Source organism: Mesocricetus auratus, unplaced genomic scaffold, assembly GCF_017639785.1.
Source record: "Mesocricetus auratus isolate SY011 unplaced genomic scaffold, BCM_Maur_2.0 Super-Scaffold_100676, whole genome shotgun sequence".
Classification (NCBI taxonomy): Eukaryota; Metazoa; Chordata; class Mammalia; order Rodentia; family Cricetidae; genus Mesocricetus; species Mesocricetus auratus.
In genome coordinates, this window is record NW_024429266.1 from 62,987,004 (window position 1) to 63,000,506 (window position 13,503).

Sequence of the window (13,503 nt, forward strand, 5' to 3'; positions counted from 1 at the left end):
AGTACTCAAGGGTGACTTTCCCATACATTCAGCAGTTTGGAGACCAAGAAAACTCCAGAACTCATAGACTCTACTGGTGAGGGAGTAGCTTTGTCATCTACCAGCTAGCATTTTGAGGCGATTCCTATAGACTGGGTCTTCTAATGCAAAGCAGAGAGCCCGCTGCATTATGTAAATTGCTTGCATAAGGAGTAGTTCAGAGCTCTCAATAATGATTGCCAGGGCCCTGGCCAAGCAGGCTGAGATTGTGGTCAGGGAGGTTTTCTTATCTTTCTGTATCCCTCTTATTCTCACTTTATCTTTTTAAGGATTTATTTTGTGTATGTGTATGTGTGTGTGTGTGTGTGTGTGTGTGTGTGTGTGTGTGTGTGTGTATGGAGGTGCATGTGTGTATAAAGGTACTAGTGTATATGTCCACGTTTGTCTGTAGGCCAAAGGACAACCTCAGGTTGTTCCTCGGGAGTTTTCTACCCATATTTCATTTCTTTTTTGAGTAAGAACCTTGTATCAATCTAGGACTCTGGGAGCAAACTAAGTCCCAGGGATCTACTTATACCTGCCTTGATAGTACTAGCATTAAAAGTATACTACCATGCCCAACTGTTTTACTTGGGTTCTAGGGATCAAATTTGTGTTCTCATGGTAGCATGACAATAACTACCTGGAAATTATACATACCCATCTAAAAAAATAATTGGTGGGCATTCTTCTAATCAGGGCAGTGTTTGATATACAAAGGCAATCTCTGACCTGAAACAAGAAAAAAAATGTTTAAGATCCTCCAGGGACACTCAGATGGCCACCCAGTCATAATCTAGTAGACCTGCGACAGTTTACAGCCTGTGGTAGCTCACAACATGCAAGTTCAGTTCTCAGGGTCCCAGCTAGCTCCTTCTGGACCTTCGAGACATTTTAAAGTTATATTATTTATAGAATTTCTGCAGTTTGTGCCTGGTGTCAGGTGTTCATTTAGTATTAACTTACATAATAAATCACAGGATTCTGAACAGGAACACATTGTTAAATTATATAATAATAAATGTGTGAGTAATAGCTTTTGGAGCTTACAGCTATTTTTTTAAATATCATTTGTTGTAGCAACAGAAAGAAAAGCTTGTCTAAAATCCACTAGACTGTCTCGGCAGGGAAATCTGGCTCTTATAGATTCAGTTACTACCATGTATGGCCTACTCTTTAAAAAAATAAGTAAACATTTTGTTTAAAATGCAGTATCTTGTATTCCTTTTTAAATTTTATTTCACATGCTCCAATCCCAGTTCTTTCTCCCTTCTCTCCTCTCACTCCCTCCACCCCTCACCTCCCATCTGCTCCACTGAGAGGGTAAGGCCTCCCCTAGGAAGTCTACTGAGTCTGTCCCATCATACCATTGAGGCAGAACCAAGGCACCTCTCCACTCCCTACACCCCCGTGTCTAGGCTGAGCACGGTATCTCTTCATACAGAATGGGCTCCACTAAGTCAATTTGTGTATTAGTGTTAGATCTTGAATCACTTATGTGGCCCTCTTTTAAAAGTACTATACAATATTAGCTTATTTAATGCTCATAACATATTTAAGGTTCGGTTTTCCCCATCTGTATATATATGCATGTGTGCATGCTGGGTATATGTGAATACAACAGGTGTGTGTGTGTGTGTGTGTGTGTGTGTGTGTGTGATTTCCTTGATGTCATACAAGTTCTTTTGACACACAGTCCCTCTGTATAGCTGGAACCTATCATCCAGTTCAGCTTGGATGTCTGGCTGCAGCAAGCCCCAGGACTCGGGGCCTGGCTCTGCCTCATCTGTGCTGGGATCCTAAACACCTGCCTCCATGTCTGGCATATTTTAAAGGGGGTCCTGGGGATCAAACTGAGGTCCTCATGTTTACATACAAGTTCTCTGCTAACGGATCTGTTCTGCAGCCCTGATTCTTCTCAGTTTTCAGTTTAGAAAACCAAGGCTCTGAGGATGTACATAGTGGACCCAAAAACATGGTAGTACATGGTAAAGCCAGGCATTAGTTCTAGAAATTTCACTGTTAATGATTCTGTTATCCTGGCTTTATTGAGTCACCCTTATACACAGCGGGAGTTATACATTTTCTTGGCATTGAATTATTCCAACAATCCCTTCTACTAACAATAAATGAGATTTAATATTTCCCTGACAAGAGATAGAAAGGTACCAAGGACATTAAACCTTGCCCCTAGCGTATCAGTAGCACCCTTCAGTCCTCTGTGCCACTCCCTGAGAACTCTTGTCCAATTTTGTTGAACAAAGATTGTAGCAATTTCAGGAAATGGCCCTCTCATATTCTCATGTTCATCCTCATGTTCCCCTGCCAGCTTTCAAGATTGGTTCCAAACTTTTCTCAGCTCACTTGCCATTGTAACTTTCCATGGAGGACTTGGGGGGGGGGCATGGCTTATCTCATCAGGACTTCTCAGCCTCTGACTTTAATGGTGTATTAAAATACAGCATGATCAGGCTCTGGATGGGAGAGAAGACGTAGGTTGACAGGATCTTAGCTTGTCTCCTATAGGCTAAACAGGTCTGCCACTGTCAAGCTCTTGCAGGCCCGTTTCCTTGCTCCTCATTTCTGCTATTAGTGTGACTCTCGGGACCATGGGACATCTCAGAAACACACACTGTGGAAGCCCATTTTCTGTTCTGTCTAGAATATCCCAGATCTCTGATGGGATTTCTTCTGACTAAAGGAGCTTTGAATGGTGCAATTTCCTAAAATTAAAGAACAAAACTCCAAGAGGAAAAAGGCAGTGTCAGCAAACCACATCTGCCCCCAGCAGCTCCAGGCACTGGAGGGTTTGCTGAAGAAAATAAATAATTGGACTTCAAGACAAATAAATGTGTGTGCTGGAGATAGCAAGAGTAAATTTCGTGAAAATGGCTTAGATATATATAATCCAGTGTCCACAGCTCAGGTTCTGATAGAAGTTACTGGTACATTTTAATGTCTGCATTAGTTTGATATTCAGACTTGCTGGCAGGAGGTAGTTGGTATAGTGATCCTCTGAAATAGTCCTTTTGTTCCCAAAGTCATCCACCATTAGTCATGTTGAAAGGTCCCCAGCAGGGCTGGAGAGATGACTTGGTGATGAAGCACATATACTGCTCTTGCAGAAGACCCCAGTTCAGTACCCATCAGCTACATTGGATGACAGTTCACAACCACCAGTCCCAGGGAATCTAACACCCTCATCTGACCCCTATGGGTACCCATACTCGTGTGCACATATCCACCCACAGACAAATACACATATACATGTGATTAAAAACAAAATTGCAATTTCTCAAGTAGGTCAGCCCCTCAGTGTTCTGGTGTGAGAGTTTCTTATTTAAACTCCGCAGTGCCATTGGAGAAACACTAAGAAACCCCATGATTTCTTTTTTAGCAGCAGCTAGTATAGAAGGGAGACTAGAAGGTAAGCTACATGCAGCATTACAGCATCCAGATTAAGAGTGCAGACTCCAGAGCTGGCAGCCCAAGTTCATATTCCCTTCTTGCCACTTGGGATGGTAACAAATTTAACAGGGTTAAAGAAAGAAAGAAAGAAAGAAAGAAAGAAAGAAAGAAAGAAAGAAAGAAAGAAAGAAAGAAAGAAAGGACAGGAAGGAAGGACAGGAAGGAAGGACAGGAAGGAAGGAAGGAAAGAAAGGAAGGAAGGAAGGAAGGAAGGAAGGAAGGAATTGTTCTGTATTCCAAATCTCCTTCTATCTCTGAGACCTGAGGTTTTCTGAACCTCAGCAAAATGAAAGCATAGTGGTGTCTCTCTCGCAGTGGTCTGAAGATGCAGATACAGCAGCATGCCAGCGGATGGTAGACAGCAGGTCTCAGGGCACATTAGTTTACTCCTTTGCTTCTCTACTTCTTGTTACCGATGCCATGGGGAAAAAAACCCCACAAATGTGGGGAACGCCACCTTTCAATTCCCAACCAGTTTTTGAAAATAAGGCTGGCATTTGGGAAGTGCAAGGGCAAGGAGTTGACCTGCTGACCTCAGTGGAAGAGTGACTGCCACTGCTAATGCCCACTAATTAAGGTAGATATGCATACATTTGCATGCAGGTACACGCAATAACTTCAGACACCGTTCCTAGACATTCACTGGACTGTCAAATGCTGGGGTGGAACACTGAATTGTTTCCTCTCCTGGATCCTTCCTCTGCTGTTCCTGGACTCCCTACAACGTCTTCTGCTAGTTCCCTAAATGCAACTCGAGCATGCTCTCCTGACTTCTGTCCTTGAACATTCTGTTTCTTCCACCCAGAAGATATTTCCTCACTTAGAATATTAGGTCAGCCCACATGTTAAGTTAGGTTAAGTTAAGTTTAAAAAAAAAGTCAAATGGCTTTCCAGTATACCTTTCACCATCTCTCTAAATAGACCCATGCGTCCACCCATGAACCTCTAGAATAGCCACCCTATTCCCACTTCCCATATGCACTTTCTTGATATAGAGTCATCTGTGCTAAAGGCCCCTCACTTCAGTTGAGTTTTCTATCCTTAAAAGCATAGTTCTTGCATTCCATTTCTTTATTTCACCACACTGCTTAGCACAGTACCTTGCAGAATCAATGTTTACTGCATAGTTAGCATTGTACAAACTGTGTTTATATGTGAATATTTATCACCCACTTATACAAATTAAATCTACTGAGGGGCTTTTCCTTTGTTTATTTGATATCTGTTTGGTTCAATCATCTCTGATATCTATTTTTCTTTCTCAGCAATCATCACAGAACTGGGATAAAAGACTGAGTATCGATTCCTCACTCCCAAGTGGCTTTGCTAGCCCTGCAGATGAACTACCTCCAACCCGTATCAAAGAGAGCCACATTTTGGAAGGCCTGAGGAAGCTACAGAAGAGGAAAGTGTTACTTGAACCACCTTCGGTGATAGCCAAATGGGGTTATAAAGATTGCATGAACTCCAATGAAGGGATCTATTCTCCAGGAATTAAAAATAGCAGCCTCAAGGAGTATCCCCACAGCCAGCCACCTGGCATAGGAATCCCCTGCAAGGATCTCCATCATTCCCTCATCTATGATGCAAATTCTCATGAGAATGCAGATGAAGACTCCCCACCCTCAGCTTTGCTGCAAGTAGCTCCAAGCCCAGGCTGCAGGAGGCAGGGCAGTAAATTAGCCCACAGTGTCTCAGACAGTCTCTTTAACTGGGAGCCACAGGGAAAGTACATTTCAGAAGGTACAGCCTCAGTTTATACAAGAGAAATGCCTGAAAGGCTAGTTCGTTGTTCTAGCCACTGTCCCTTGGAGAGGAAGCTATGCCCCAGCATGCACTTGCCCTGGGTACAAAGGGACAGGGACCCAAGCAGCCAAGATCATAGCTATGTGGCCTTGAACCTTCAGCTTTCAGACACTGATGACAATGAGACCTTAAATGAGCTACACATAGAGAGCAGTGACGAGAGAAGCCCTTCAGACCTGTCATTGACCGGGGACACTGACAAGTCCATGGAGAACCTGGACATGGGGTCTGGAAAGTTTGAATGTTGTTCTCATGATGTGGAGGAAGAATGTCTCACCCACTCAGAGACAAGGCCAAAGACACTAGGTTTCATCAGGCAGCAAAGGGTTGTCAAGAGGACCTCTTCTGAAGAATGTGTCATGGTCGTATTTGATGCAGAAAATGGAGAGCCCGTTGAATTCAGCTCCCGTCAGACTGGAGTTGTCACTGTGACCAGGGATGAAATTTCTATCAACTCAGCCCCTGCTGAGCCCTCAGAACTCACTCAACTTTCACCTCAGGGAATTACTCATTTACAGCCAGGAGCTACTGCAAGAGACTGTCCTTTTCAGAAGAGGCCTGAAGAGGAAACTGAGAAAAACATTCCAAAAGATGAGAGCAGTATCCCCATAGCGCTGACTGACTCCTTTGGCCCTCGGATTGTAGTAACTCAGAATTCCCCACGACCAAAGCTCACCAAACCAACACAAGGCGTAGCCTGGCAGAGTAATTCTAGACCTGGGACAAACATGGGTGTTTATGCACAGCAAGGCCTGACAAAAATTCCTTCTAGAGGCAACTCTTCACCTCAGAAAGCAAAACTGGCAGAGCCTGTGCCAGCCATGCTAGTTCCCTCCAGTGGCCTAGAGACTCTTGAGAAGACACCAGCATCCCCTCCAGGGAAACTTCCACAAGGCAAAAAGACAGAGAGCCCTGGTTCTCTCTGTGACGTGCAACCAGAATCACACATTCCGAAACACCCCACCCAGCTTCTTCATGTCACCAAAATTCCCAGTAAGAAGAACTGGGTTCAGTGTCCCAAGGCTCAGGCTCCAGGGATCCAGTCACAACATCTCATGCGGAGCAGTGGCAATGGCGAATCCCCCATGAAGGCCAAATGCTGTAGCTCTGGGCCAGAGACAAGAGTGAGGTCTCCCTCCCCTCCACCCCCTCCAGGGAGGTCAGCCTCTCTACTGGTGAGACCCAGCAATGACTATGCACCACTGCCATCACCTGCCAATCCCGAAACTAGGGTCTCTAGGGACACTGTAAGTGCAGGGGTGAAATCTCCACCATTGAAAGGAGCCTCTGTCCCTGTCATCTCTTCCAGGTCAGCTATGTCAGAAATGCAGAAGAAGAAACCTTCTGTGGCCCCCAAAAAGCCTTCCTTCCCTCCAGCTCCTCCCCCTACAGATGCAGCGGTGCACACATCCTCCAGCTCATTTGCTGTGATGGTTCCAGGGCCTCCAAAGGTCTCTCCAAAGAGAGGCATCCCCAAACCTCACCCTCACCAAGCACTGGGAGCGACACACAAAGACACAGATTTACAGACACCCAAGACTTGTCCTTCAAACCAAGAACTGCTAGAGGTAGCATCCTCGAAAAGCTTGTCTCCAGGGAGAAAAGGACAGTTGAGTGACAACTCTATGATACCCCACAGGCCTTCCCTCTCAGGGACAAATGAGTCCTTGACACCTCAGGTTAACAGTCTCTCCCCATCTCCCTCATCCTGTAGAAGCCAGGGCACGTCACAAAGCCGTCAAAACCCTCCTGAGAAAGGACCGAAAACTCGTCTCCCGGTAGGACTCAAAGTTCTCATGAAGTCTCCTCAATTGCTCAGGAAAATGTCCATGGTGCCAGGGAAACAAGAAAAAGATAGTTTAAATGAAGCTTCTAGAAGTTGTGTGACTTCCAACAAGCCTAATCCCGAGGACTACAGAGACCCAGCAAGTCTGGAGGCCTCAGGAGATGCGAGAACAACAGTCTTGCTAGGTCCACGAGATCTGGACAGTTTAGCTAGAGAGCTTCCCTTAGAGCCAACATTGCCAGAGTCATTGGAAAGCAGCATCTCCAAAGCTGATGCAAGGGATGGGATGGAGAGCAGATGGGTAAAAAGATCCTTCTCCTCCAGCAAGCCACACCTAAAGCCAGCTCTAGGTATGAATGGAGCCAAAGCTCGGAGCCAGAGTTTCAGCATCCACTTGGGAGAGAAGTCCTCCACTCCCCCAACAGAAGGGCCAGGCAAGATTCGAACTCAGATCATTACCAACACAGCCGAGAGAGGCAATTCCCTCACCAGGCACAACATCTCCATGGAAGGGTCCCCAAGCAAGAGACCCGGTGTCTCAACATCTGATAACCTTCCCAATGCGGGAAGGCCCGTGGAGCAGACCTTTTCCAGGCAGAGTTCCCTCTGTAGCACAGGAAGTTCTAGCAGCCAGCATGGAAGCCCAAGCAAGTTACCTTTGAGGGTGCTCACAAGGCCAGAAGAACTCACCACCCCAGGAGTAGAAGACCAACAGAGCTATACCCAGGAAGAATGGCCTGGGTTGGATGTAGCCCATGAGCAATGTGGCAGTGACCATCACAGGCATCCATCCACCCCATCAGACTGCCCTCAGTCCCTGCAAATCCCAGGGAGAGTGCAGTGTGTAAGCAACTTAGAAACAAGTGGGATATGCGAGCTAGAAACTTCTGGATGCCATCCAGAGGCTTCTCCCACTGGGCCTGGTATCATGAGCCCAGGAGCCCCCCTCTCACCCTCCATTGAAGAAAAGGTCATGTTGTGCATTCAGGAGAATGTGGAAAAGGGCCAGGCACAGACAAAGGCCACCTCTGTGGAAGTGAAGCCCAGGGCAGGGCCTTCATTCACCAGCTGGTTTGGTTTTCGGAAGAGCAGACTTCCAGCTCTCAGTAGCAGGAGAACGGAGGCCTCCAAAAGTAAAGCGGAAAAGAAAGATCCAAAACTAAAATCAGAGAGGAAAAGAGAAAAGAAAAAAGCTGAGGTACAATCCAAGACAGAAAGTGAACTGAATAGGGACACCAGGGTGGCAGATGGGCGGAGTTCAGATGATGGCTTGCGAGGCACACGTAATCTGAAAGAGTCTCAAGACCTTTATAATGAAATGAAGTTGGAGCCAAGAAATAAACCCAGCCCTGCTGCTGTGTGCTCAACAAAAGACGCCTTCATGACAGAACTTCTAAACAGGTAACGCACTGGAACAGAAAAGGGCAATGTCTAGAGGCCCCCCTGCTCCCCCAACCTAAGGAGAGATGTGTACTTCCTGATCATTAAATGCCAGTCAAGCATAGTCTCCATACACAGATCGTGCAGTCTCTTATACATTAGCTATAATTTAAACAGTGAAATAAAAGTTAGTAATAAAATGATAATTTAGTTCATGCTCCTTTCTTAACCAAGCCAATGGTCTTTGAAATTAAAGAATGGTGAGTTCCATCCAGGTTGGTAGCAATTCAGCCCACACCAGGAACCACGAATGTACCCACATTGCATGAAATGGAAGAAAATTACACACACGTTTGAAAGCATGCCGCTTTCATTGATCGCACTGAGCAAATGTATACTTAGAACTTTCCAGAAGTAATTACTTTTCCTGCCGATCTTAAGCCAGAAATGTATTTAGCAATCACCCTTTGGCATTTTATATTCTGCCCCTCCCCAAAAGCAATTATAAAAATAGAATAGAGGCTATGGGGAGATGTCTCAGTCAGTAATGTGCTTGCTTTGCAAGCATGAAGACCTAAACTCCATTTTCAGAATCCACATAGACAAAAGCCAAGCATGGTAACACATGCTTGTAATCCCATCTCAGAGGATGCAGAAAGAGACAGACCTTGGGCTTTTCTGGCCACCCAGCCTAGCCTGCTGGGAAGCTTCAGGCCAATGAAAGATTCTGTATCATAAACACAAGGTAGATCTCAACTAAGGAATAACACATAAGAAGTCATCCTATAACTCGTGTGTGTGTGTGTGCGCGCCTGTATGCATGTGCTATGTACATACCAGTGCACACAAACCTGTTTGTATGTGTACACACACAATACATTAAAAAAAACTTATTATCCTTGCAAATCTAAATTGACACCCTAGTGAAATACTTGAAGCTATTTTTGCTCAAGGATAGAGAGAAACACTTACCACTGAAAGGTTTAAAGACAAAGAGCCACGCTGAGGTTACCTTAAACATTAAAGGGCTAGAGAGAAGAGTGTGATTGAAAACGGCTAACGTAATTTATCAGAGGAATCACTTTCTACCTGCAGAGTTGATAAGAAAGCAGCTCTCCAGACAGAGAGTGGATCAAAGGGTGTTTCCTGCAGGAGCATGTTAGAGGGCACCTCCCAGGGCTCCTGTTTCGCCAGCGGCTCTGTTAGCACTCAAGGAAGTCAAAAGAAAAACATCAAAACCAAAGTCGATATGGAAAAACCAAGAGAATCCCTGGTAAGTGCCTCTCCATGCTGGCTAGAAAAACACTTGGTTCTGAGATGTTCTGGTAGTGGTGGCAATCTGAGAAAAGACTGTTTTTAATCTCCCCCTCCCTTCTTCCCTCTCCCTTCTTATCTCCTCTCTCTGTGTATGGTTGTATGTGTTCATGGATGCCCATATGGTAACATGTGTAGACATCAGAGGGCAACCACTAGTGTCATTCCTCCCCTTGAGACATGATGTCTTCTTCATGGCTACGTAAAGCAAGCTAACTGGCCCACAAGGTCCCATGGTTCTCCTGTCTCCATACCCGGCCTCCAGCTGACCAGGATTACAAACATACACTGCTATGCCCATCTTTATATGGGTGCTGGGCATCCAAACTCAGGCCCTCACACTTACACAGCAAGCATTTTAGCCACTGAGCCATCTGCCTAACCAGAGAGAAAAGATTTTTAAAGAAGAAAGAAACCCTGTGACAACTGCTACAGGTGGCCCCTAGATTTCATGTGGGTGTGGTTCCATCTGGGAATACTGCTCTCTTTGGGTCTATTTTCAGACAGTGCTATTATCTTAGTACATTGCCAGAAACTGATGCTAGCAGTGTCATCTTAGAACGATACCCAGTGCTAGAAATTTGTTTTGATGATTCCGACGTCAACAGTAACAAAAGAGGAACAGAACTGGAGATGCGAGCATGACAGATGACTTAAGAAAGTGTGGGCTATTTGGATGGTTAAGTGCTGCTTATTTTTTATGAAGTTGTACATCACCGGGCATCCTACAGAGATGGAGAATGATGAGACATAAATGGTGCTTTGTTTCTGTTTTTACATGTTTCCCTAGGCTAGGTTAGTTTCATGTGAAATGTGTGTGTGTGTGTGTGTGTGTGTGTGTGTGTGTGTGTGTGTGTGTGTGTATCAGAGATCTACCTACCTCTTCTTGCCAATTACTGGGATTAAAGGCATGTGCCTCCACTGCCCTGCTCATGTGATACTCCATAAGTTTCTTTACTTTGCACTTACTCTCCTTACAACTCATTATATGTGGTGTGATTGGATTCATATGTTTTCATTGTTTCTGTGGATATGTTTTATGGTACTCAACACAGCAAAATATTCCCAACATAAAATGCTGTAATCTGGCACTGAGGAGACCGCTTTTGTCATGCAAGCATGCTGACTTGAGTTTGGATCCCTAGCACTCATGTAAAACTCCAGGCATAGTGGCATGATACTGTAACCCCAACACTGGGTAGGTAGACACAGGAGGCTCTCTGGAGCTCACTGGTCACCAAATCTACCTCATTCAGTGTGCCCCAGGTTCAGTGAGAACCCTTGTCTAACAAAGACATCCAACATTAATATCTGTCCTATACACATATACATATGCAACCATATAGACACATGTGCACACACCCTCACAAACTTGTACATACACCTCCCCTGACACACACACGCACTATAAGCTGGAAAATAATTGAGAAAGACATACAACATTGACCTATGGCTGCACACATATATGAATACCCAGTACAAATATTTGCAGGTACACACTCGTATTCTTGGGAAGCTGGGGTGTTTAAGAAAAGAGATTCTAACAGCAGTCTTGATCAGTGTTCACAAGTTGCTGAAGCTACACTTTCTTGGGTTAAGGTTTCACAAGCACATCTGATACAAACACACTGAAAATATTTCTAAGGGAGAACGTTTTCTCCGATGAGCTCTAAGGTCTTTCTTTCAAGCTGACTTTGTTCACTGCGGCGGTTTCCCCTCACTCCCATTTTAGCCCTGGCTCATATGATATCATACCTCCTTTGAAACATGGATGTTCCTTGCATTATAAAACCACAAATTACAAGCATATCTGAAGCTGCCCTTGTAGTGTCACTGAAAGGAAAAAGGAAGAAGGAGCATGGAGAAACGTGCAATATGCTGGAAATTCAATCCTGCTGATGAAAGGCTTTGATAGCCCAGTCGAGCCCCTTATCACAGGCACTCCTTTTAACTATGCCCCATTTAATATGTCTCTGACAGCTTAGGGTCTATCTTCACTGTACAGAAGGACCAAAACAAAACAAAACAAAACAAAAACCAAAACAACAAAAAAGAGCCTCTGTTAAGCTTTTACAGTTTCATTTTTGTTTTCTTATTACTTCCTGATGCTAAAGTAATTTAACATGCTTTCCTTCCTCATCTGAAATCATTCTCAGGGCAAGAGTAGGAAGTCCACCTGTCCCACATATCTGCAGGAAACACTCTTAGTATTTTCTGTGAGGTACACAGATTACCTAACCAACCCAAGTATGCAGAATCAATAGGGATATGCTAATTTTTCTCCTTAGCCAAGAGAGGAAATTAATCATGCTGAGAAGGCTTTCGATATAAAAGAATATTATTAACCTGGATTGATGACCAGCAGTGTCTGTGTGTGTCTTCATATGTTGGGCCTCAGTTTCCAACCTGATTGAGACAGGGTCTCTTGTTTGCTGTTCTATAGTGTAGGCTAGCTGGCCTGTGAGCTTCTGGGAATTGCCCTGTCTCTGCTCCCTATATTATCACAGGCACACTGTGTTTGTGGGTTCTGAGACTCCAAACTGTCATCAGGCTTGTGGAGTAAGCACTTTTACCCATGGAGTTCTCTCCTCAGCTCATTCTTTAAAAATATAAAACATAATGTTGTTGTTTGTTTCTTCTGTTCCCATAGCCACATTTAAGAACTGGGCTAAGACTGCTACGTTCAGGAAGGACCATGCTGTAGTCTCCTTTGAGATTGTAAGAAGTAGTAAAGAAAACATATTAATCATGAATTACCATCCTATGTAGGAGATTAGATGCAAAATGAAACATATCTTATACCATTGCTCAAAACTGTGGACCTTTTAAAACTTGGAGTTTAAGGGAGTTCTCCTTCTCTAGGGCCCAAGGTAAATTTTCCCTCTACTTACTTTAAAATGCATTGCAAAGAAATTTTCTCATAGCTAGTTGTTTGGTTGGAAACAATAGTGATAGCTAACACCATAGATGTCACAGCATTGTTGAGAATCCAAACGCTACTTCATTGTCAAGGAAATGCTAAATCAAGAGGTTTTTTTTTTCTTTTTGCCAGTCATGGTATTGAATCTGGGACCTCACACACACCAACCAAGTAACCTACCAACTACTGAACGATAGCCTCGACCCTAAAAGCCCTACACTAAAATCTCCCAGCACAGTGTGCCACTCGTCTTAACTCTACAAACAGGGAGATGGTGTTTATTCACTGGACTCTGCGAGACATTTTAACCATTTCATGTTCAGTGATAGTCTCCATTTCCTTTCTACTGCTGTGATCAAACACCCTGACAGGAAGCAACTTAGTGGAGAAAGGGTTTATTATAGCTCGCAATTCCAGGTGATAATCCTCTGTTTTGGAGGGGAAGTCAAGGCAGGAATGTCAAGCATCTAGTCATATCACATCCATGGGCAAGAACAGAGAGAAATGAATGCATGCTTGCTCACTTGATTGCTCGCTTGTTCTTAGCTCAGTTCCTCCATTCTCACCCTGTTCCATACCCTCTACCTAGGAAATAGCACTGCCCACAGTAGGCTGGGCCTTCCTAAATCAGCTGCCTTTATTAAGGCAGTCCCCAACAACGTGCACACAGTCCAACCCAGTGTTAATTATCCCACATTGAGACTTTCTCTTCTAAGTAATTCTAGGTTGTGTCAAGATGACAATTAAAACTAACAATCACCGGTGAGAATAAATGGAAGATTGTCTGACTATAATTTTGTACATTCACCAA

The 13,503-nt window shown here is 44.3% G+C and overlaps 1 protein-coding gene across 4 annotated transcripts in view; it reads left to right on the top strand.

The window, feature by feature from the left end:
- Positions 1-13,503, top strand: part of Nckap5 (NCK associated protein 5) — an 831,052-nt gene that overhangs the window by 698,585 nt on the left and 118,964 nt on the right. For all 4 annotated transcript variants that reach the window (XM_040738960.1, XM_040738961.1, XM_040738962.1 and 1 more), the window contains 2 exons: positions 4,752-8,479; positions 9,554-9,731. In XM_040738960.1, the coding sequence (XP_040594894.1) occupies positions 4,752-8,479; positions 9,554-9,731 (3,906 nt within the window). The remainder of the gene's footprint in view (positions 1-4,751; positions 8,480-9,553; positions 9,732-13,503) is intronic.